This window comes from Muscardinus avellanarius (assembly GCF_963383645.1).
Source record: "Muscardinus avellanarius genome assembly, chromosome: 16".
NCBI classification, from domain to species: Eukaryota; Metazoa; Chordata; class Mammalia; order Rodentia; family Gliridae; genus Muscardinus; species Muscardinus avellanarius.
In genome coordinates, this window is record NC_137802.1 from 59,806,413 (window position 1) to 59,830,286 (window position 23,874).

General features: G+C 44.0%; 1 protein-coding gene across 1 annotated transcript in view; it reads right to left on the reverse strand.

Moving 5' to 3' along the window:
- Positions 1–13,891: 13,891 nt before the first annotated feature.
- NOL11 (nucleolar protein 11) overlaps positions 13,892–23,874 on the reverse strand; it is a gene marked incomplete at both ends in the record, with an annotated part of 31,998 nt that continues 22,015 nt past the window's right edge. Inside the window, 9 exons of the mRNA XM_080712615.1 lie at positions 13,892–14,008; positions 15,192–15,299; positions 16,729–16,821; positions 17,304–17,382; positions 19,962–20,192; positions 20,337–20,462; positions 20,983–21,167; positions 22,028–22,102; positions 22,932–23,020. Of these exons, the coding sequence (XP_080568741.1) occupies positions 13,892–14,008; positions 15,192–15,299; positions 16,729–16,821; positions 17,304–17,382; positions 19,962–20,192; positions 20,337–20,462; positions 20,983–21,167; positions 22,028–22,102; positions 22,932–23,020 (1,103 nt within the window). The remainder of the gene's footprint in view (positions 14,009–15,191; positions 15,300–16,728; positions 16,822–17,303; positions 17,383–19,961; positions 20,193–20,336; positions 20,463–20,982; positions 21,168–22,027; positions 22,103–22,931; positions 23,021–23,874) is intronic.

Genomic DNA, 23,874 nt, shown 5'->3' on the forward strand with positions numbered 1-23,874 from the left:
ATAAAACAATACACATGAAACATTTAACCCAGGGCCCTGGTAACATGGGGAAACTGTCAACATTCGTATCTTCTAGGTGGGCACTCAAAGGGGAGTGTCTGCCTAGCAGTACCAAGCCAGGCCTGGTTCAATCCCCAGTAATGTAGAAGAAAAAAAGAACCTCTCTTTTACTGGGGGATGAGAGGTTAACAAGGATTGAACCCAGGAATAATCTACCTCTGAGCTACACCCCTGGCCGTATTTATTTATTTATTTATTTATTTATTTATTTATTTATTTATTTATTTGCCGGTCTGGGGATGGGACCCAGGAGCATTCAACCTCTGAGCTACACCCCCAGCCCAATTTTTTTATTCTTTATTTTGAAACTGGGTCTCACTGAGTTGCAGAGGACCTCACTAAGTAGCTGAGGCTGTCCTTGAACTGCAATCCTCAGGTCTCAGCCTCCCGAATGCTGAGATTACAAGGGTGCGCCACCACGGCCCACTTCCAGTTTTGTCACTAATCAGATTTTCAGAAACCAACTTATTACCATCAGAAATGATCTAACAAGCTTTATTTTTATCATTGTTAAAAATCTCTTTTTCTGGATAATGCACCCACAAAGGAACAAATGTTATCATTTACCTAACCTGTGACAGACAACATTTATGAATTATATTTGAACAGCATATGTCAACAGGCTTCCTGATGATAAAAATGATTGGAACTGAAAGCTGCCATTGACAAGACAATGGGTTAGATTTGCTCTGCGCAGCTGCAAAGCCTGGAAAAGTATACAGCCCAGCACCTTGTTATGGAAATCAATGACCACATTCTCAGCATGAGAACAAAGTGATTAATTAACAACAACAACAACAACAACAACAACAACAACAACAACAACAAAAATAATAGGCAGGACGTGGTGGCTCATGCTTGTAATCCTAGTATTCTGGAGGCTGAGACCTGAGGATCAAGGTTTACAGCCAGCCTTAGCTACTTAGTGAGGCCCTCTGTAACTTAGTGAGACCTTGTTTCAAGTAAAAAATAAAAAATAGGCCAGGGGGTGTAGCTCAGAGGTCAAAAGCCCCTGGATTCTATCCCCAGACCTGAAAAAAAAAAGAATTAAAAAAATAGAGCTGGGGGTATAGCTCCGAGGTAGAATACTCCTGGGTTTCATCCCTAGTACCGTAATAACTAACTAACTAACTAACTAACTAACTAAATAATAATAAAACAATAAATAATAAATAAATAAAATAAAAAGAGCTGGGGGGGCCAGTGTGGTGGCGCACGCTTGTAATCCCAGCATTTGTGAGGCTGAGACAGGAAGATCGCAGTTCATATACAGCTTCAGCTACTTAGTGAGGCCCTTTGCAACTCAGTGAGACCCTGTTTCAAAATAAAGAATAAAAAATAGGGCTAGGTGTATAGTTTGGAGGAAGAATGCCACTGGGTATCATCCCCAGTACCACAAAAAAAAAAAAAAAAAAAAGAGCTGGGGATGTAGATTGGAGGAAAAAAGCAACTGCATTCAATCCCCAGTACCAAAAGTAAAAGAAAATAAATTGTTTCCAGGGTGATGTGTGTGTGTATGTGTGTGTGTGTGTGTGTGTGTGTGTGTGTGTGTGTGTACTGGAACTCAGGGCTTTCTACCTCCGGGTTATACTTCCAGAACTATTTTATACTTTATTTGGAAGTTGCAGAGAGCCTCACTAAGTAGCTGAGGCTGGCTTCGAACTTGTGTGATCCTCTTGTCTCAGCCTCCCAAGTATGGGGATTACAAGCGTGCACCACCACACCTGGCTCCAGGGTGAATTTAAAAACAATCTTTTTTTTTTTTTGGGGGGGGGGAGACTGTTTTCTTATCAAATTGAACTCTTCTTTTAGCCCTCCCTGCTCCCTGAGCAAGCCTGGCTAATAGAAAGGGAATCAAGTACAGAGTTTTCAAACCTTTAAAGCTGGGCGTGGTAACCCCAGCATTTGGGAGGCTGAGAGGATTGCAGTTTGCAGACAGCCTCAGCTACTTAGTGTGGCCCTCTGCAGCTCAGTGAGACCCTGTTTCAAAATAAAATAAAGAATAAAAAATAGGGCTGTGGGTATAGCTTAGGGGTAGAATGCACCTGGATTCCATCTCAGTACAGAAGAAGAAGAAGAAGGAGAAGGAGGAGGAGGAGGAGGAGGAGGAAGAAGAAGAAGAAGAAGAAGAAGAAGAAGAAGAAGAAGAAGAAGAAGAAGAAGAAGAAGAAGGCCTCTTTTAAGGCTAGGCGTGGTGCTGCACACTTGTAATCCCCGTGCTTGGGAGGCTGAGACAGGAGGATCGCACAGGTTCGAAGCCAGCCTCAGCTACTTAGTGAGGCTCTCAGCAACTTAGTGAGACCCTGTTTCCAAATAAAGTATAAAATAGGTCTGGGAGTATAGCCCGGAGGTAGAAAGCCTCTGGGTTCTACCCCCAGTACCACCAAAAAAAAAAAAAAAAAAAAAGAAAAAGAAAAAAAAAAGCCTCCTTTAGTCTTCCCAATGGGTCATTCACAGGGAACAATACAGGGACAGAATGTTTTTATTTTCTGATCTGAAGTTGCCCTGAATAATTTCAGCAATTTCATTATCTTCTCACCCTCCCAAGTACCCCTGTCTCCTCCAGGAGGCTATAAAGCCAACATCCTAAGAGATTCAGAATTTTATTAAACATGTATTTACATTACACAAAAGCAAGTATCTGTTAGCTTGGTCATAAAATGAATGACCTTTTTTAGGGGAAGGGAAAGTGATAAGTGAAACATGCTACATATTTGCCAGTAAAGCTCAAGGCACTGGGAGTTTCTTCCCCCAGAAATGAGAGGCTGGGGGCAGACCTTTGCACACCTTGGCTGGGACAGTGTATCTATGTACAGAGGCTGGAAGGGGTGTGTTTGTGTGTGTGTGTGTGTGTGTGTGTGTGTGTGTGTGTGTGTGTGTGATTAGTGACTGAACCCAGCAGCATTCTACCTCTGAGCTACATCCCAGCTTTATTTCATTTTATGTATGTATGTATGTATGTATGTATGTATGTATGTATGGTACTGGGAATGGAATCCAGAGGCATTCTACTTATGAGCTATATCCCCAGCCTTATTTATTTATTTTTCCGGGTTTCAGGATGAAACCCAGGGGCATTCAACCTCCAAGCTACACCCACTGCCCTATTTTTTTCTTCCTTCCTTCCTTCCTTCCTTCCTTCTTTCTTTATTACCTTCTTTCTTTCTTTTGTTCTTTCTCTCCTTCTTTCCTTCTTTCTTCTTTCTTTTTTGTGGGTCTGGGGATGGAACCCAGGGGCATCTGACCTCAGAGCTACATCCCCTGCCCTATTTTTTATTCTTTATTTTGAAACAGGGTCTCACTAAGTTGTGGAGGGCCTAAGTAGCTGAGGCTGTCCAAGAACCGCGATCCTCTTGTCTCAGCCTCCTGAATGCTGGGATTACAAGTGTGTGCCACCATGCCCGGCGCTATTCTCTATTTTGAAACAGTCTCACTGAGTTGTAAAGAGCCTCACTAAGTATAGCTGAGGCTGTCTTTGAACCCCATCCTCCTGTCTAAGCCTCCCAAGTTCTGTTATTACAAGTGTGCACCACCACACCCGCTTTGTTATTTTGAAAGAGGGACTAAGTTATAACCCATTGGCTTTGAATCTTGGATCCTCTTTTCTCAGCCGCCCAAGTACTGGGATTACAGGTGTACAACGTGGTACCTTGCTTATAGATCCATGTTGCTCTGCCATGGGAAAACACACACACACACACACCACAAACAACAACAACAACAACAACAAAAACAAGAATTCAAGGTGAGTCATAGGCAGTGTAGGGACTGGTAGGCTTGGGCAGTGCTCCTGTTCTCTTCCAGGGGTGCTCAAAGGGTCCAGCCCAGCCATCCAAGCCGTGATCCAATGATCCAAGCTGTGGCCTCCTCACACATTTGCAGACCTGCTGGATACTGGCTCCAGCATTTGCAGACCAATGGCAGGGCGCCACCTCTATCTGCAGAGGGCAAGTTTTTTTTTTTTTTTTCTTTTCTTTTTGCAGTACTGGGGGTGGAACCCAGGGGCTTTCTACCTCCGGGCTACACTCCCAGGCCTATTTTATACTTTATTTGGAAATGATCTCACTAAGTTGCTGAGAGCCTCACTAAGTAGCTGAGGCTGGCTTTGAACCTGTGCGATCCTCCTGTCTCAGCCTCCCAAGCGTTGGGATTACAAGTGTGAGCCACCACGCCCGGCTTATAATTTGATTCTTTATTTGAAACAGGGTCTCACTGAGTTGCAGAGGGCCTCACTAAGTAGCTGAGGCTGTCTGTGAACCATGATCCTCCTGTCTCAGCCTCCCGAATGCTGAGTGAGATTAGAAGCATGTGCCACTACACCCGGCTTGTTCATATTTAGTCTAAGGACTAAGAAAACTCTTATCAGGAATGCTGGGTTTTAGGAGTCTGGAAAGAAAGGAGAGAGAGAGAGAGAGAGAGAGAAAGAGAAAAGAAATATATCAGGCATGTTAGTACACGCCTGTAATACCAGCCTACCAGCTTTAGGAACCTGAGATAGGAGGTTTCCAGGTTCAAGGCCAGTCCCAGCAACTCAGTGAGACCCTCAGAAACTTATCTACACCTTGTCTCAAAATTTAAAAAAAGTAAATAGGACTAGTAGAATGGCCCTGGATTCAATTCCTAGTATCACACACACACACACACACACACACACACACACACACACACAAAGCCAGGCATGGTGGCTCACACTTGTAATCCCAGCATTTGGGAGGCTGAGACAAGAGGATAACGGTTCTAGGACAGCCTCAGCTACTTAGTGAGGCCCTCTGCAACTCATTGAGGCCGTTTCCAAATAAAGAATAATAAAAAAAAATAGGGCTGAAGGTGTAGCTCAGAGGTAGAATGTCTCTGGGTTCCATCCCCAGTACTGCAAAAACAAAACAAAACAACAAAAAACCCCAAGAATGAAGTTCCCTGTCCAGCGTGCTGACAGCAGCCTGAGAGGCCTGGAGTACGTGACTATCGCCTGAGTTAAATGAGGGCCGAGGCCACGATGGGCTCAACCAGGTGGGGGCAGCAAAGAGCTGGGGGTTAGGTCAGCGCAGCTGAGAAACCTGGTTCTGCATCCTGGTGAGATTCTTGGGATGCCAAAAGCTGCATGGGCAGCCGAGAGAGGGCCACGTTTATGGACGCATTTGGTCAAGAATCAAGAGCTGCAGCCAGGCTTCCTGACACATACCTGTAATCCTAGTACTTAGGAGTCTGAGACAGGAAGATTGCATGTTCAAGGCCAGCCTTAGCAAGTAGTGAGACTCTCAACCCAGCAAGATCCTGTTTTAAAATAAAAATAAAATAGGGCTGGGAGTGTAGCTCAGAGATAGAATGCCTCTTGAGTACAATTCCTAGTACCAAAAAAAAAAAAATCTAGAACAGATATATACAAGCTGGGAAAATACCTATAGGTTTAGTAAACAAGTTTTTAGTTATGCTTGCAATCCGAGTCGTTGGGAGGTGGAGACAGGAGGATTGTAGATTTGAGGACAGCCTCAACAATGTAGAAAGACTCAGCAACCAAGGGAGACCCTGTTTCAAAATAAAAAGTAGAGCTTGGGATGTAGCTTGGAAGTAGAATGCCCTTCCCTGGACATCAAGGCTGATCAGGGCCCCTAGGGGTGACCTGCACCTCTTTTCTGGCAGATCGTGTGGACTCTGGAAGAAAGTAGTTTGCAACTGACGGCACTTAGCTCAGGCTACACTCGGGTAGTGACCTGAAGGCAGCTACTGGACACCAGGGCCCCGACAGCCCCTTTGGGGTGTTCGGCCACTTTTCCCTATTCCTTTCTGGTAGATCGCATGGACTCTGGAAGAAAGCAGCCTGCAACTAAAAGCAATTCGGCTTGGGCTACTCTCAAGTATTGGCCTGAAGGCAGCTGCGGGACCCCAAGAGTTCCGACCACCCCTTTGGGGTGTTCAGCCATCTTTCCTCATTCCCTGCTGATTCTAATAAACCTTTTACTCCCCTTCCTGAGGTCTGCGGGTGTCATTCTTCGCTCACCGTAGACAAGAACCCTGTACGGAGATGCCGAGTTTCTTCTCAAGAAACTCCGTTTTATCTATGATGAAACTCCAGGTTTCTTCTCAGGAAACCCCCGTTACATCTTGGGGGGCTCAGAAGAAACCCCCGTTTTACACACACAAATACACACACACATACACACACACCAAGGCAACAAAACAAAATATTCACTATCCCTGATGGCACAGTAACCAGCACCTTTGTAGCAAAAGGGCGTGAGGACCTCCTAATTCCTACCAGCCCGTTGAAAAGCTCAAGGGAGGGGAGAGGGAGTGGGGGGAGCCTGGCCCCCTCAGTGCGCCCGCTTGCTGCTTCTCCCGGCATCCCACAGCGCTTTCCCTGGAGCGCTGGCTTTCAGGCTTACCAGCCGGGCCGTCTTGGCCACACCAGCTTCTCTGAAGCTCCTGTGGAGTGGTGTCTATTTATTTCTCAGGTGAGATGGGTTGGGAGTGATGGTCAGGGGTTGGAGGAACCACAGAGGGTCAAGAAGCTGCTGCATTTATGCTTCCCACCTGTGGCTCTGGAACTGGGCAGGTGCCATACACGGGGGCGGGGGCAGCAGAGGTGCAGCCAGCCTTATGATTGGCAGGGAGTTGGTGAAGCCAGGAAATGAATTGGCTATGTATCCTTTTTTTTTTTTTTTTTTTTTTTTGCGGGTCTGGGGATGGAACCCAGGGTTATTTGACCTCCAAGCTACACCAACTGCCCTATTTTTTATTCTTATTTTGAAACAGGATCTTACTAAGTTGCAGAGGGTCTCACTAAGTAGCTGAGGCTGGCTTTGAACCTGCTCAATCCTCCTGTCTCAGCCTCCCAAGCATGGGGATTACAAACTTGCGCCACCACGCCCGGCTTTTCATCTATCTTTGTGGTTGAGGATGGAACCCAGGGCATTCTACCTCTGAGCTACCCACAGATCTATTTTCATTTCCATTTTGAAACAGCGGTTCATTAATTTCTGAAGGCCTTGCTAAGTGCCTGAGGCCGTCCTCAAACTGTGACTCTCCTACCTCAGCCTCCCACGTGTGGTGGCGCAAGCCTGGAATCCCAATACTGGGAGGCTGAGACAGGAGGATCGCACAAGTTCTAAGCCAGCCTCAGCTACTTAGTGAGGCTCTCAGCAACTTAGACCCTGTTTCCAAATAAAGTATAAAATAGGTCTGAGAGTATAGCCCGGAGGTAGAAAGCCTCTGTGTTCCACCCCTAGTACCACCAAAATAAATAAATAAATAAATAAATAAAATAATAAATAAATAAAAGTAAATAAAAATAAGCCGGGCGTGGTAGCACACGCTTGTAATCCCAGCATTCAGGAGGGTGAGACTGGAGGATCGCAATTCGCGGACAGCTTCAGCTATTTAGTGAGGCCATCAGCAACTTAGTGAGACCCTGTTTCAAAATAAAGAATAAAAAATAGGGCTAGGGGTGTAGCTTGGAGGTCGAATGACCCTGGGTTTCATCACCAGACCCGCAAAAAATAAAATAAAATAAAAATAGGACTGAGGGTGTAGCTCAGAGGTAGACGGCCTCTGGGTTCAGTCCCTACAACCACACACACACACACACACACACACACACACACACACACACACGAACGCGCGCGCATGAAAAGGTGCTTTCCTTTTCCCCATCCAGTGCAGGGTGGGGCGGCAGAGCCTGGAGAAGGCTGGGGATGTGTGTGGCAGAGGGGGCTGGCTTGTGGGCGGCAGGGAGCAGCCTCCTCTCTGCCCTCTCCTCCCAGACCTCCTTGGGCCGCCCTTGGAGGGTTGTCTGTGCACACCCGACCCAGAAAGGGAGGTGCAGGGAGCACGGCAGGGTGTGGACTGGGGCCTGGACCCAGGCAGCAACCCGCCGTGCTGGGAAAGGTGCCAGGCTGGATTATTTTTCTAGCTATTATGAACCTTAACGTACATTCTTTTCCCTGTCCTCGCTGGAGATTCCCCTGCACAGTGTGTGTTGGTTGTGCGGTCCCAGACCTAGGTTTTGGGCCTTTCCTGAAACTGGATGCTGAGCACAGAGAAGGGGCCTCAGTCCCTTGGCCTATGTGAGCCACCTCCACAGGGTGGCAAGTCTAGATCAAAAGTTTATGCCTAAACCGGGCGTGATGGCGCACGCCTGTAATCCCAGCATTCTGGAGGCTGAGACCGGAGGATCACGCTTCTTTGCGGACAGCCTCAGCTTAGTGAGGCCCTCCACAACTTAGTGAGATCCTGTTTCAAAATAGAGAATAAAAAAATAGGGCATGGGGTGGGTGTAGCTCAGGGGTAGAATGCTCCTGGGTTCTATCACCAGACTCCTCCTCCCCCCAAAAAAGAAATTGAACCCAGGGACATTCTACCTCTAATCTATATCTCCAATCCATTTTTTTTTTTTTAATTTTTTGCGGGTTTGGGAATGGAACCCAGGGGCATTCGACCTCTGAGCTACACTTCCTGCCCTATTTCTTATTCTTTACTTTGAAACAGGGTCTCACTGAGTTGCAAAGGGCCTCACTAAGTAGCTGAGGCTGTCCGCGAAACGCGATCCTTCAGGTCTCAGCCTCCCGAATGCTGGGATTACAAGCGTGCGCCACCACATCTGGCAAAAGTTTATTAAAAGATAGAAATACAGAGGATAGGTACAGCTCCATACCAGACTGGCATGGAGGGGTGACTCGAATGAATACACCAAAGGGATCACATGTGGACTCGACCTTTTTATACCCATGACCTCCATCTTGTTTACATAATTCTGATGCAGTGAACGTCCCAGTAAGGTACCTCCCCCAGCAAGGTGTGGCAAGGGGGCTCCTTTCATGAAGGACAAAGGTCAAACCCTGCTCCAGTCTCCCAAGATTATCATGTAGATCTGTCTTTAGATAGAGAAAGGCCTAGTTCTCCTCTCCTATGGACTTGTTAATTACTTTTAGCTATGTTAATTTACATGGGAATAGCCTGCTTTTAGGCAGAAACCAAGTCCTTGCACAGATTTGCCCCTCACAATTTTTGAAATATAATAATCATAGCTTTCCCAAATCTTCACTGGTACATCCCTATTTGCTAAAACTGTCCTCAAACCTGTGATCCTCCTGTCTCAGCTTCCCCAGTACATGTCTGGTTTGTGTTTGTTTGTTTATTTATTTATTTATTTATTTATTTATTGGTGGTACTGGGGTTCCTGGAAGCCCTTCTACCTCCGGGCTACACTCCCAGACCTATTTTTACATTTTTATTTGGAAACAGGGTCTCCTAAGCCAGCGCGCACGGCTGGCTTCGAACCTGCGCGATCCTCCTGTCTCTGCCTCCCAAGCGCGGGGATGACAAGCGTGCGCCACCACACCGGGCCCATGCCTGGTTTATTTTGGAACGGTTTCACTAAAGCTGTAGAGGCTGGCTATGAACTGTGATCGCGATCACCCTCGCTAAGTCATTGAGACTGTCTTTGAACCTTCGAGTTGAGTCTCCAGTGTCAGCCTTCCAAGTACTGGAATTACAGGCTTGTGCAACTACCTATGGCTCCATATTTTCTTTCTTTCTTTCTTCTTTTTCTTTTTTTCTGTTACTGGGGATGGAACCTAGGGGCATTCGACCTCCGAGCTACACCCTCTGCCCTATTTTTGATTCTTTATTTTGAAACAGGGTCTCACTAGGTTGCGGAGGGCCTAAGTAGCTGAGGCTGCTCTGGTTTCATCCTCCCAAATGCTGGGATTACAAGCGTGCGCCACCACGCCTGGCTTCCAGCTCCCAGGGTCTCAATGAGTTGCAAAGGTCCCGGCCTGTTTCCATATTTTATTGTTTATTTTGGTGATACTTTGGATCACACCCAGGGTGTTCTATCTCTCAGCTACCATCCCAACCCTTTTATTTTGCAACAGGGTCTTGCTAAATTAGAGCTTGCTGGCCTGGGAACTGTGATCCTCCTGTCTCAACCTCCTAAGTCTCTTAGGTGGCCAACAGTCTACTAAATTGATGAGGCTGGTCTTGTGCCACTGACCTGTCTAAATTGCAGAGGCTGGCCTTGAACTTTCCAAACCCTATTTTGGCCTCCCAGGTACTGTGATGACAGGCTTGCACAACCTCATCTGGCTAATTCTGTGCATTATAATAAAGCCATTTGCACATCCCTGAGGACTGGGAGGAAGAGGTGGAAAATGCTTGCAGCACAGGGCCTCTGAGGGGGTGCTGGGGAGTGCTCATCACTCCCAGCCACGCCCAAGTCTCTGCATCTCTACTGACTGCTACAACACTCAGGTGCTCAGCAATCTGGCTGTGCCGGGGAGGGTGCAATAGAAATCATGCTGGGATTATAAACTGCGCTGCCACCCGGCTGCATTTGCCTTTTAATAAGAAAACTCTGGCCGGGAGTGGTGGCTTGTAATACCAGTGCTTGGGAGGCAAAGCCAGCCGCACTGGCTTAAGAGACCCTGTTTCCAAAAATAAAAAAAGTATAAAATAGGTCTGGGAGTGTAGCCCAGAGGTAGAAGGGCTTCCATCCCAGGAACCCCAGTACCACCACCAAAAAAAAAAAAAAAAAAATTTTATTGTAGTGGGTTCTGGGGTTAGACTCCAGCGATAAATGAATGCTGTTTTTGGAGCTCACTTACATAAAAGAAATCAAGTGTGTGTGCCTGTGTGTGTATGTGCACATGCGCACATGCGTGTTGCTGATATTGAACCCAGGGGCATTCTACCTTTGAGCTACCTCACTCCAACCCTGTTTTGTTACTTATGGTGGCCCACACTTAGAATCCCAGTACTTGGGAAGATGAGACAGTACTTAGAATTCCAGTACTTGGAGAGATCTCAGTCTCTTGGCCAGCCTCAGGTACTTCGACCCTTTGCAACTCAGTGAAACCCTGTTTCAAAGTAAAGAATAAAAAATGAATTAAAAAAAAATAGAGCTGGGGGTGTAGCTCAGAGGAAGAATGCCCTTAATTCCATTCCCAATACTGAAAAAAAAAAAAAAAAAAAGACACATATTCAAATTTGGCCTGGCAAAGCAATTTTACTTTTTATTTTTTGCGGTACTGAGGATGAACCCAGAGGCATTAGACCTCCGAGCTACACCCCCAGCCCTATTTTTTATTCTTTATTTTTTTGAAACAGGGTCTCACTGAGTTGCAAAGGGCCTCACTAAGTAGCTGAGGCTGTCTGCGAACCACGATCCTCCTGTCTCACAGCCTCCCGAATGCTGGGAATACAAGCATGTGCCACCACGCCCGGCCTTTTACTTTTTTTTTTTTGCAGGACTAGGAATGGAACCCAGGAGGATTCTACCTCCGAGCTATACCCAGCTCTATTTCTTATTCTTTTTTTTTGGTGGTACTGGGGGTGGAACCCAGAGGCTTTCTACCTTCGGGCCTATTTTATATTTTATTTGGAAACAGGGTCTCACTAAGTTGCTAGTGAGCCTAAGTAGCTGAGGCTGGCTTTGAACCCATGGGATCCTCCTGTCTCAGCCTCCCAAGCGCAGGGATTACAAGCGTGTGCCACCACGCCCAGCTCCTTTTTCTTTATTTTGAAACAGGATCTCACTGAGTTTTGGAGGGCCTAAATAGCTGGGGCTGCCTCCGAACCTGCCCAGTACTGAGATTACAGGATGAAAGGCTCTGGGGCACACTATTTGAAATGACACCATTTATGCCAGGCATTGTGGCCCATACTTGGTTTTTTGTTTTGGTGGGTCTGTCTGGAGATGGAACCCAGGTGCATTTGACCTCTGAGCTATACCCCCTGCCCTATTTTTTATTCTTTATTTTGAAACAGGGTCACAGTGAGTTGTGGAGGGCCTCACTAGCTGAGGCTCTCCGCGAACTGAGATCCTCCTGTCTCAGCCTCTCTATGCTGGGATTACAAGTGTGCGCCACCACGCCTGGCTGGAGCATGCTTGTAATCCCAGCATTTGGGAGGCTGAGACAGGAAGATCACAGGTTCTAGGACAACCTTACCTACTTATGCCTTCTGCAATTTAGTGAGACCTTGTTTCAAAATAAATAATAAAAAAATAGGGCTAGGGATGCAGCTCGGAGGTAGAATGCTCCTAGGTTCCATTCCATTCCCAGTACCACACAACAAAACAAAACAGAAAACCCACCACTTAAGCAGGGTGTGGTGGCACATGCTTGTAATCCCACCATTTTGGAGGCTGAGAGGAGGATGGCAGTTCTGTTGACAGCCTCATTTACTACTTAGTGAGGCCCTTCACAACTCAGTGAGACCCTGTTTCAAAATAAAGAATGCAAGCCAGGCGTGGTGGTGCAGGCTTGTAATCCCCAAGCTTGGGAGGCAGAGACAGGAGGATCCCGCAGGTTCAAAGCCAGCCACGAGGTAGAAGGGCTTCCAGGAACCCCAGTACCACCAAAAAAAAAAAAGAAAAGAAACAAGAATGCAAAAATAGGCTGAGGTGTATTTCAGAGGTTGAGGTGCTTGGGTTCCATCCCTAGTATTAAAAAAAAAAAAGAAGAATCCAGTTAAAACTAGAAATCTAGCTTAGAATCACACTTAAATTCTATTTGTTCTAAATCCAAATAGTTAAAACTAAAAATCTAAAGCTGGGCGTGGTGGCACACGCTTGTAATCCCAGCATTTTGAGGCTGAGACCTGGAGGATCTCAGTTCATGGACAGCCTCAGCTACTTAGTGAGGCCCTCTGCAACTCAGTGAGACCCGGTTTCAAAAGCAAGAAAAAAAAAAAAATAGGGCAGGGGGTGTAGCTCGGAGGTCAAATGCCCCTGGGTTGTTCCATCCCCAAGCCTGCAAAAGAAAAAAAAAAAAAAAAAAAAAAAAAACCACCACAAAAAACACTAAAAATCTAGCCAGGAGTGGTGGCACACACCTATAACCCCAGTACTTGGGAGGCTGAGGACAGAAGGATCGCGGTTCACAGCCTCAGCTACTACTTAGTGAGGCCCTTTGCAACTCAATGAGACCCTATTTCAAAAAATAAAAATAGGGCTGGGGGTGTAGCTTGAGGTAGAATGCCCTTGGGTTCCACTCCCAGTACCAAAAAGAAAGAAAGAAAGAAACAATAAAAAACAAACCTAGAAATCTACTGTCAATCAATTTGTAAAACTATTTTCAGAAGGCACCTTTCAACTATTCAGTAATACATCTCCTCCTTTTTTTTCTGTTTGGTGGTACTAGGGATTGAGCCCAGGAGTGTTCTATCTCTAAACTACTCCTCTAGCCCTATTTTATTTTGAAAGAAGGTCTAAGTTGCTAAGGGCTGGCCTCGACATTGCGATCTTCCTGTCTCAGCCAACCAAGTACTGGGATTACAGGTGTGCACCACATTCCCAGCCAGTTATACATTTTCATAACCTACATTGGTTTTTACCCTTTAGAACAGAAGAAGGTATTTTTCCAACTCTAATTAAGGGAGGCGGGAAGACTGCAGTTGGTCGCACCTCCCTGTCGGGGGACCCCTCTTTTCCCTGCTTGTGATTCTGACCTGCTCCATGCAAGCACATAAGGATCTAAGGCAGCTTCAGATTCTCCTAAAATTACATTCTTCCTAGAAGCGCTGTTTCACTTTTTATTCAAAGAAAAACTACACAAAACACGTGATAAGAAGTTAGACCTTTATCAATACACAAATAAGTTTACTTAAAATCAGCTCAGTCACACTATTTAAAAAGAAATCTTAGTGCCTCCCCAGAGACGTCCAAGCTCTGGAGTAAATTCTTGTGGCGCTCGTGGCCCCGTGTGCGGCACCCACACTCACGCACATGTTGACACCATGACACGGTCACAAACAAAATCTTTCTTGTCTGGATGAATAGAAGAGTTCACATAAAAGAACTTCATAAAATGTCTATGAAGGAAAACTGGCACTATCAGAAGAGTTCCAGTACTTCAATGGAATATAATCCTCTATTATTCTTTTCTTGATTTAATTTCTGTAGCTCCCGAAAACTTACTTCAATCTTGTTGAGCTCAGAATAAACACATATCTAAAAAAAAAAAAAAAAAGGTTTAGAATAGCTTATTACTATTATTTCTATATATAATGAAACTTCTCATAATTACTTATGATTTTTCTTTTTTCTTGTGGTACTGGGGGTGCAACCGAGGCTTCCTACCTCCGGGCTATACTCCCAGACCTATTTTATATTTTATTTGGAAACAGGGTTTCACTAAGTTGCTGACAGCCTCACTAAGTAGCTGAGGCTGGCTTCGAACATGTGTGATCCTCCAGTCTTAGCCTCCCAAGTCCTGGGATTACAAGCGTGCGCCACCATGCGGGCTGAGACTCAAACATTTTACATATGCATTCTACCTCTGAGCACACCCAAGCTCCTCCATAAACAAGGATTTTTTTTCTCCCCACCTGATACTGGGGATTGAACCCAGGGGTATTCTACCACTGAGCAATACTCCTAAGCACTTTTTGAGATATGGTCTCCCAGAATTGTGAAAGCTGGTTTTGAACTTGTGATCCTTCTATCTCAGCATTCACAGTAGTTGGGATTACAGTTTTGTGTTACTATGCCTGTTTCAATGGATACATTTCAAGAATAAGTTGGTGGTGGTGCATGCTTTTAATCTCAGCATTTGAAGGACTGTGGTTCGTGGACAGCCTCAGGTACTTAGGCCCTTTGCAAGTCAGTGAGCCCTGTTTCAAAAAAACAAAAACAGACAAAAAAACACTAAAAAATAGGGCTGGGGGTGTGGCTCGGAGGTACAATGTCCCTGAGTTTCATCCCCAAGTACTGCAAAAAAAAAAAAAAAAAAAAAAAAAAGAGGTAGGCATGGTGGCGCATGCTTGTAATCTCAGTGCTCAGCCTCAGCTACTTATGAAACCATTTCCAAATAAAGTATAAAATAGGTATAGCCTGGAGGCAGAAAAGCCCCTGGGTTCCACCCCCCCCAAATAAGTTGTTATTTAGAGCCAGACATGGTGGTAGATGCCTGTAATACCAATACTTGGGAGGCTGAGACAATACTTGGGTTGGAGACAGACTCAGCAAGTAGGGAGACTCTTATCAACCTAGCAAAACCCTAGCAATATAAAAATAGGGCTGGAAATGTAGTCAGAAGTAGAATACTACTGTGTGTATACGCACACACCCACCCACCCACCCCTTTGGTGACTTTTGGGGAATAATAGACTCAATAGAAATAGAAATCACCAACCTGGGACTTTACAAACTTGTAAAGATTTATCAGTAGCCTCTTTGCTTCTGGTATCATTACCACAACAGTAAAATTAGCATCTAGAAGTAGGCATATCCAATCCATAATCTGAAGATAGAGAAAAAGAAAAGTTAAGACTGTAAATTAAATTTTAGGTGAATTCACATTGTAAAATCCATAATTATGAGCTGGGTGTGGTGGTACATGCTTGTAATCCCAGAATTTGGGAGGCTGAGACAGGAGGATCACACAGATTGGAAGCCAGCCTTAGCTACTTAGTGAGACCCTGTTTCCAAAGAAAGTGTAAAAATAGGTCTGGGAGTATAGCCCAGAGGTAGAAGGCCCCTGGGTTCCACTCAAAGTAGCACCAGAAAAAAAAAAAAAAAAAAAGTAATTCAAATTAATGTTTTGAATGACTATACTAACACATTCCTCAACTAAAATTATTAATTAATTAATTAATTTTTGGTGGTACTGGGTTTCTGGGAAACCCTTCTACCTCCAGGCTATACTCCCAGATCTATTTTATATTTTTATTTGGAAATGGGGTCTCTGAAGCCAGGGAGGCTGGCTTCAAACCTGCGTGATCCTCCTGTCTCCTTCTACCAAGCATGGGGATTACAAGCGTGGGCCACCACGCCCAACTACAAAATTTATTTTTTAAACTTTTCTACCAAGCTGGGCGTGGTGGCGCACGCTTGTAATCCCTGCGCTTGGGAGGCTGAGACAGGAGGATCGTACAGGTTCGAAGCCAGCCTCAGCTACTTAGTGAGGCTCTCAGCAACTTAGTGAGACCCTGTTTCCAAATAAAGTATAAAAAATAGGTTTGGGAGTATAGCCCGAAGGTAGAAAGCCTCTGGGTTCCACCCCAGTGCCACCAAAAAAAACCAAAACAAAACAAAAAAATTTTCCTACCAGCCGGGCGTGGCTCTCAGCCATTTAGTGAGACCCTGTTTCCAAATATAATATAAAATGGGTCTGGGAGTATAGCTTGGAGGTAGAAAGCCCCTGGGTTCTGCCCCCAGTACCACCAAAAAAAAAAAAAAAAAAAAAAAAAAAAATCCTACCATTTCTCAAATACTGGATTTTGTGTTTCTCTGACTATGGGAATTGAACCCAGGGGTAGTCTAACTCTTAAGCTACGCACCAGACCTTTTTATTTTAAAAGAGGGTCTTGCTAAATTGCTGAGGATGGCCTCAAGCCTTCGATCCTCCTGTTTCAGCCCCCTAAGTACCACATCCAGCTTCATTCTCTTATTAAGAGATTGTTAATAGAGATAGCACCTCTTTGTGCTCCCCCCCAAAATCTAACAAATTTCTTGAAAAAAGTCATAAGGAAGAACCAGGAATTTAATATGATTTAAACTCTGCAGCGTAGAATTATGGATCTAGGACTTTGTGTACTAAATTGAGAGGTGTTCCTCCCTCCCCATCTCTGGTGCACAGGATGAGGGAGGATCCCGGAGGAGACAGTTACTGAATCGCAGGCGCCGCCACTGCACATGGCCTTTGTGAACACAGTAAAAAGCCATCTGACCTGGCTCATGGTTGGAGGATGTATTCCAGGAAGAGTCATAGTAGCATTTTCACTACACTTCAGATACAGGAAGTACAAATACTGGAGAAAAAGCTGGGTGGAAAGGAAAAAGGCAATTTATTACTTTGGTAGGAAAAACTTTCTCTACATATAAGCTGAAGTGAAAAGAATTTAAAGAGGCTTTTCAATTAAAGCATACATTGAATAAATACAACAGATCTCTGGGGATACAAAGATGAGTAAAATGAAGCCCGGCCACCTCCGAGCCCTGCTACTTTGGGAAGCTAGAGACGAGCTTCCTCTGTAGGTAAGGAACACACAGAGAAGAGACAATTCTGTCCTCAGAAATCCTTTTGTGTCTACACATTCATAACTTAAATGGATTAACCTGGACTTCACGCCTGGCACAAGGAAAAACTAAGGCTTATCACCCCCAATCACTCTAGTGTCTTGAGCACAATTTTTCCCTGTGAGGCTGGACAATCTCTTATTCACATGATGAATAACAGTTGGTAACAGCTGAGCGGCACAATCCACACTGGAAATAAGATTCTACAGACTTGATACGAACTCACAGTGATGTGCTGAGCGGGGACGCCCTTCAGGTGAGGCAGAAGGAACGGCTCACTATACGCTGAATGAAGGACGGCATTTCTTCTTAGGAGTAAAGGAAAAAATAGGATTCCAATTCATAAATGCCATTTTACTAAAAAGCTCAAGTAAAGCCAGGCGTGGTGGCGCACACTTGTAATCCCTGCGCTTGGGAGGCAGAGACAGGAGGATCGCGCAGGTTCGAAGCCAGCCTCGTTGGCTTACGAGACCCCGTTTCAAACAAACAGTATAAAATAGGTCTGGGAGTGTAGCCCAAGAGGTAGAAGGGCTTCCAGGAATCCCAGAACCACACCCCCCCCCAAAAAAAAAAAATAAAAAAAAAAGAAGCCTGAGTAACTCCCTTTTTTATTTGTGGTATTGGGAATTGACTGCTGGGGCATTCTCTGTCTGAGGCACACACCCCAGGCATTGATTTTTTTTTTTTTAAACGGGTCTGGGGATGGAACCCAGGGGCATTTGACCTCCGAGAAGCTCAGAGGTGTAATACCTCTGGGTTTAAAACCCAGTGCTACACGTGCACATATAAAGTATTAACTGTCAGCCGGGCGTGGTGGCGCACGCTTGTAATCCCTGCGCTTGGGAGGCTGAGACAGGAGGATCGCACAGGTTCGAAGCCAGCCTCAGCTACTGAGTGAGGCTTTCAGCAACTTAGTGAGTCCCTGTTTCCAGAAAAAATATAAAAAAGGTCTGGGGATATAGCCTGGAGGTAGAAACCCTCTGGGTTCCATACCCACTACCACCAAAAATAAATAAATAAATAAATAAATAAATAAAGTATTAACTGTCTAGAAGAGACCTGTCATTGGATATTCTGCTGACCCCAGAGACCATCTAGAATATTTTATTAATTATTATTATTGTTTTGGTACTGGGAATCTAACCCAGGGAGGGGCATTCTACCTGAGCTATACCCCCAACCGTATTTTTTATTTTGAAAAAGGGTCTAGCTAAAATTGCTGAGGTTAGCCTCCAAGCTGTGATCCTCCTTGCCTCAGCCTCCCAAATGCTGAGATTACAAGCATGCATCATCAAGCCTGGCAGCATAGCTTCTATCTTTTTTTTGCAGGTCTGGGGATGGAACCCAGGGGCATTTGACCTCCAAGCTATACCCCCTGCCTTATTACGATTATTTTTTTTTTAATTCTTTATTTTGAAACAGGGTCTCACTAAATTGCAGAGGGCCTCGCTAAGTAGCCAAGGCTGTCTGGGAACCACAATCCTCCAGTCTCAGCCTCCTGAATGTTGGAATTACAAGCGTGCGCCACCATGCCCAGTTAGTATAGTTTCTTAATTAACTTAAAGAGTATTTAAGTAAATAATTTGAATATAGAAATTAATGGATCAATTTTCAAGGAGAAACTAAAAAATGTAAATAGAAAAAAACTCTTTAAGCTAATTATTCCTTAATTATTGCTTATCTTTAGAAAGAGATGGTACAGCCGGGCGTGGTGGCGCAAGCTTGTACCCCCCCCCCCCCCCGCACTTGGGAGCGGAGGTGCTGGTTTGAAGCCAGCCTCACTGGCTTAAGAGATCCTGTTTAAAAAAAAAAAAACAACAAACAAACAAACAAACAAAAAACAGTATAAGATAGGTCTGGGAATGTAGCCTGGAGGTAGAAGGGTTCCCAGGAACCCCAGTACCACGAGAAAAAAAAAAAAAAAAAAAAAGAGAGATGGTACAGCTGGGTGTGGTGGCGGGCAATTGTAATCCCAGCACTTGGGAGGCTGAGATAGGAAGATTGCACAGGTTCAAAGCCAGCCTCAGCTACTGAGTGAGACTCTCAGCAACTTAGTGAGACTGTCTCCAAATAAAATATAAAAAGTAGGTCTGGGAGTATATAGCCTGGAGGTAGAAAAGCCCCTGGGTCCCACCCCAAGTACCACAAAAAATAAAATAAAATAAAAAAAAAAAGAAAAAAAGAGATGGTGCAAGCTGGGCATGGTAGCACAAGGATTTCAGGTTCAAGGACAGCCCCAGTAAATAGTGAGACTTTCATCAACCTAGTGAGACACTGTTTTAAAAATAAACAAAGCCGGGCATGGTGGTGCACACTTGTAATTCCAGCGCTTGGGAGGCTGAGACAGGAGGATCGCAGTTTGCCAACAGCTTCAGCCACTTAGGCCCTTTGTAACTCAGTGAGACCCTGTTTCCAAATAAAGAATAAAAACAGGGCTGGGATGGAGGGCTGTAGCTCAGAGGTAGAATGCCTATGGATTCCATCCCAAGTACTGCAAAAAAAAAAAAAAAAAAAAAAAAAAAAAAAAAAGAAAAGAAAATAGGCCTGGGAGTGTAGTTTAGAGGTAGAATGGCCCTGGGTTCAATCTCCAGTGCAACAAGAAGGAAGGAATGAAGGAGAGAAAGAGATGATGTAGGTAGGCACAGTGACACATGCCTGCAATCCTAATACTTGGGAGGCTGAGACAGGAAGATGGCAGGTTTGAGGCCAGACTCAGTAACTTGGTGAGACCCTGTTTCAAAATAAAATAAATAAAAATGGCTGGGAGTGTAGCTTGGAGATAGAAAGATAGGATGCTTCTTGCGTTCAACCCTCAGTATCTAAAAATAAAAGCAGAAAGGAAAAACAAATCATGGTGCAAAGGAAACAGCATGTCCAAGGATACAGGAGAGCTGCTCTCTTTGGTATCACGGGGCACGGGGTGGCCTCCTCTGATGCGTCCCGAGGCTTTTCTCTTAAACTCTGGTTACAGTTACTGCAGTTATCATCGTCAGGACCGAAGCCATTTTGAAGAATTTCGGTTTGCTCTTCCATTTTCTCATCCTGTATCGCATCACTACAATCAAAAACTGACTCCATACTGATATTAATTTCTTGAAGACTTTGATCATCAATGCTGTATAAATGAAAGAGAGTAATTCTTTTTTCCATTCAAACTTTGGAAGCAAACTCTAGTTTCTAAAAATTCCAAGTTTTAGAAATCAAATACTTTAAGATTTAAAATGCAGTGAAGGAAAAAGTCCTTTGGATTCTAACGTACCTCAAGAAAATCTTTAAGCAAGCGCAGAGAACTGACTCAGGAATGTCAGGGAACTGCTGCAGACAGACCTGTAACATCTGTACATCTGATTTTTCTAAGGCAATTTCCATTAAGCCAGGACACAAGCTAAGAAAAAAAAAAATTTGTTAAGAAAAATCTGAACTATAAAAAAACAAGGTCAAGCTGGGTATGGTGGCGCATACCTGTAATCTCACTACTTTAATGACCGAGACAGGAGGATCACAAAATGGGGTATGGTGTGAGTGCCTAAAAACACAAAATAAAAAATTTCTACAATATTTTGACTTAGTTGTTTAACCAACCAAAGAACAATTAAAAAAAAAAAAAAAAAAAAAGAAAAAAGAAAAAAGAAAAAAAAAAAAAAGAAAAAAGACCGAGACAGGAGAAAAAAAAAACCAGAGTTTTAAAGATCACAGCGACTTAGTGATGCCCACTGCAACTTAGCAATACCCTGCTTCAGAATAAAAAAATAAAATAGGGCTGGAAGCATAGCTCAGAGGTAAAATAACCCTGGGTTCAATCTCCAGTACCATAAGAAAAGTAAACCAAATCAAATCATCCAACCAACCAAACACACCAAAAGGTCAGAAGAATTATACAAAGTATGGTGCACATAAGCATCTACCTGTATGAAAGCATGTGTGTTTGGAGAAGCTGCATCAGACAGTTCCGGGGATAAAATGATGGTTCTGCTCTACATCTTTCCAGAAGTCCTGTTAATACGTCCCCAATTACAGTATGAAAGTCAGGTGTCCGCTTAACAGCCAAAAATTTACGTAGCTCTACTTCAATGTGTTTTTCTGAATCTTTCTGGGAGGGCAGAATTCAAGCATTCAGTATGGCACATTAATAAATGTCACTCTGAACTTAACATTTCCTAGGATATTTTCTCAAATCACCAATAGTATTCATGTGCTCCTGTGAAACAATTTGACACTACAATTTGGTACACAAGAAACGTCAAAGAAAAAAAAGATCCAAGGGTTTAGAAATCCAAATCTTTAGAAGGCTAAAGTGCAATCGTAAGTGCAAAGTTCAAGAAAATAGTTAAAAAGAGACATCAAAACACTGATCTCGGCTGAGCCAGGTGGCGCACGCTTGTAAACCCAGTACTTGGGAGGCTGAGACAGGAGGATTGCGGTTAGCAGCCAGCCTCAGCTACTAGTGAGGCCTTCTGCAAGTTAGTGAGACCCTGTTTCAAAATAAAGAATAAAAAATAGGGCTGGGAGTGCAGACCAGAGCTTGAATGCCCCTGGGTTCCATCCTCAGTACTGGAAAAAAAAAAAAAAAAAAAAGTGCATCAAAGTTTCCGACCAACTCTGCTACCTTGAGATACAATATGTCAGCTATACTTATAAACATGGTTATGGTTATAAGAGAATGAAAAGTGGATGAAACTACCTTTTTTTTTTTTTGCGGGTCTGGGGGTGGAACCTAGGGGCATTCAACCTCTGAGCTACACCCCCTTACTTTTTTTTCTTTAATTTGAAACAGGGTCTCACTGAGTTATAAAGAGCCTCACTAAGTAGCAGAGGCTGTCCGTGAACCGCGATCCTCTGGTCTCAGCCTCCCAAATGCTGGGATTACAAGTGTGCGCCACCACACCCGGCGGATGAAACTTCTTTTAACTACATAAGTTGATCTTTGATACTTTCATTATTTTCATTTACCTTTATGGTTGAGAAAAGTTGTTCTGATGCTGGAACTTCTGTTTGCAAACTTGCTTCAATTGCTTTTCTCCTTAACTGGAATTAAGTAAACCAATAAGGATCTCAGATCAATACAAAGGCCCTTGAAACATTCAGAGGAATATGAAACACTCAAATGAGACTATCACACTTTTGCTTAAACCACACACTTTTGTGTGTGATACTAGGGACTGAACCCAGGGGTATTTCACCTCTGAGCTATACCCCGAGCCCAATTCCTTTTTCCCTTTTTCTTCTTTTCCCTCTCTCCCCTTACCTCACTCTCTCTCTTTTTGGTACTGGGGATAGAACCCAGAGGCATTCTACCTCCGAGCTATACCCCCAACCCTATTTTTTACTCTTTACTTTTTAAACAGGGTCTTACTAAGTTGCAGAGGCCTGAGTAGCTGAGGCTGGCCGGGAACCTGTGATCCCGTCTCAGTTTCCCAAGTTCCGGGAGTACACGTGTGCTATGTTGTATTCTTTATTGTTATGTGTATGTTACTAGAGATTGAATCTAAGAGTTCTACCTCTGAGATAGACCCTCATCCCTATTTTTTATTTTGATACAGGGTCTTGCTAGGTTGCTGAGGCTGTCCCTGTACCTGAGATCCTCCTTTCTCAGCGTTCTGAATTACTGGGATCACAGGCATGCCCACTCCCCAGCTCACTGGTTTTTTCACACTTTAAATTTGGCATTGCACGCATGCTCATTAGAAGTAACTAATACACCATTTGTGTCATTTTTGAGCAAGGCTATAAGTTACTGGGTTCAAGAAGGCTCTGAGAGTTATACAGATATGAATCATTAAAATAATTCAGAATTTCCTGTTTTTGTAACATTTACCCTAACATTTCTTTTCAGCTACTAAAGCTATAAACTTACAATTCTCCTTGGCTGTTCTGAGTTCTGCAATCGAGGTTCACAACCCTGAGATGTCTCCCAATTTACAAAATGGGGTATGGTGTGAGTGCCTAAAAACACAAAATAGAAAATTTCTACAATATTTTGACTTAGTTGTTTAACCAACCAAAGAACAATAAAAAACAACTGGTCATGCACAATTCAAGAGATTTTTTTTTGTGTGTGTGGTACTGGGGATTAAACTCAGGGACATTTTATCTGTGAACTACACCCCCAGCCCTATTTTATTGTTTTATTTTTGCTTGAAACAGGGTTTCACCAGGTTGATGAGAGAGTCTTCTCTACTTGTTGAGCCTGTCATTTAAACCTGTGATCCTCCTACCTCAGCTCTGCAAATACTGAAATTACATGGTGGTGTGTGCCAACATGCCTGGCTTCAAGAGAGGCTTTATTTATTTCTGGTATTAGGGATTGAACCCAGAAGCATTCTACCTCTGACTTATAGCCCCAGGCCTATTTCTATTTATTTATTTTTGTGGTGCTGGGGATTGAGCCCTGGGGCATTCACCTGAGCTACACTCCCAGCCCTACTTCATTTTTATTTTGAAAGGTCTTGCTAGACTGATGATTGTCTCACTACTTGCTGAGGCTATCCTTGAACCTGTGATCCTCCTGAATGCTAGGATCATAGGTGTATGCCACCATCCCCAACTTCAAGAGAGGAATTAACATCCATGTGATAAACTTCACTGATAACTTCAAATCAGTAAATCATAAAACAGTTAAGTGCTATTTGCCCAGACTAGCAACATTAGGCAAACCATGAGGCTGACAGTAAATCCGGAAGGCTAGGTGTGCTACACATCCCCAACTTCAAGAGAGGAATTAACATCCATGTGATAAACTTCACTGATAACTTCAAATCAGTAAATCATAAAACAGTTAAGTGCTATTTGCCCAGACT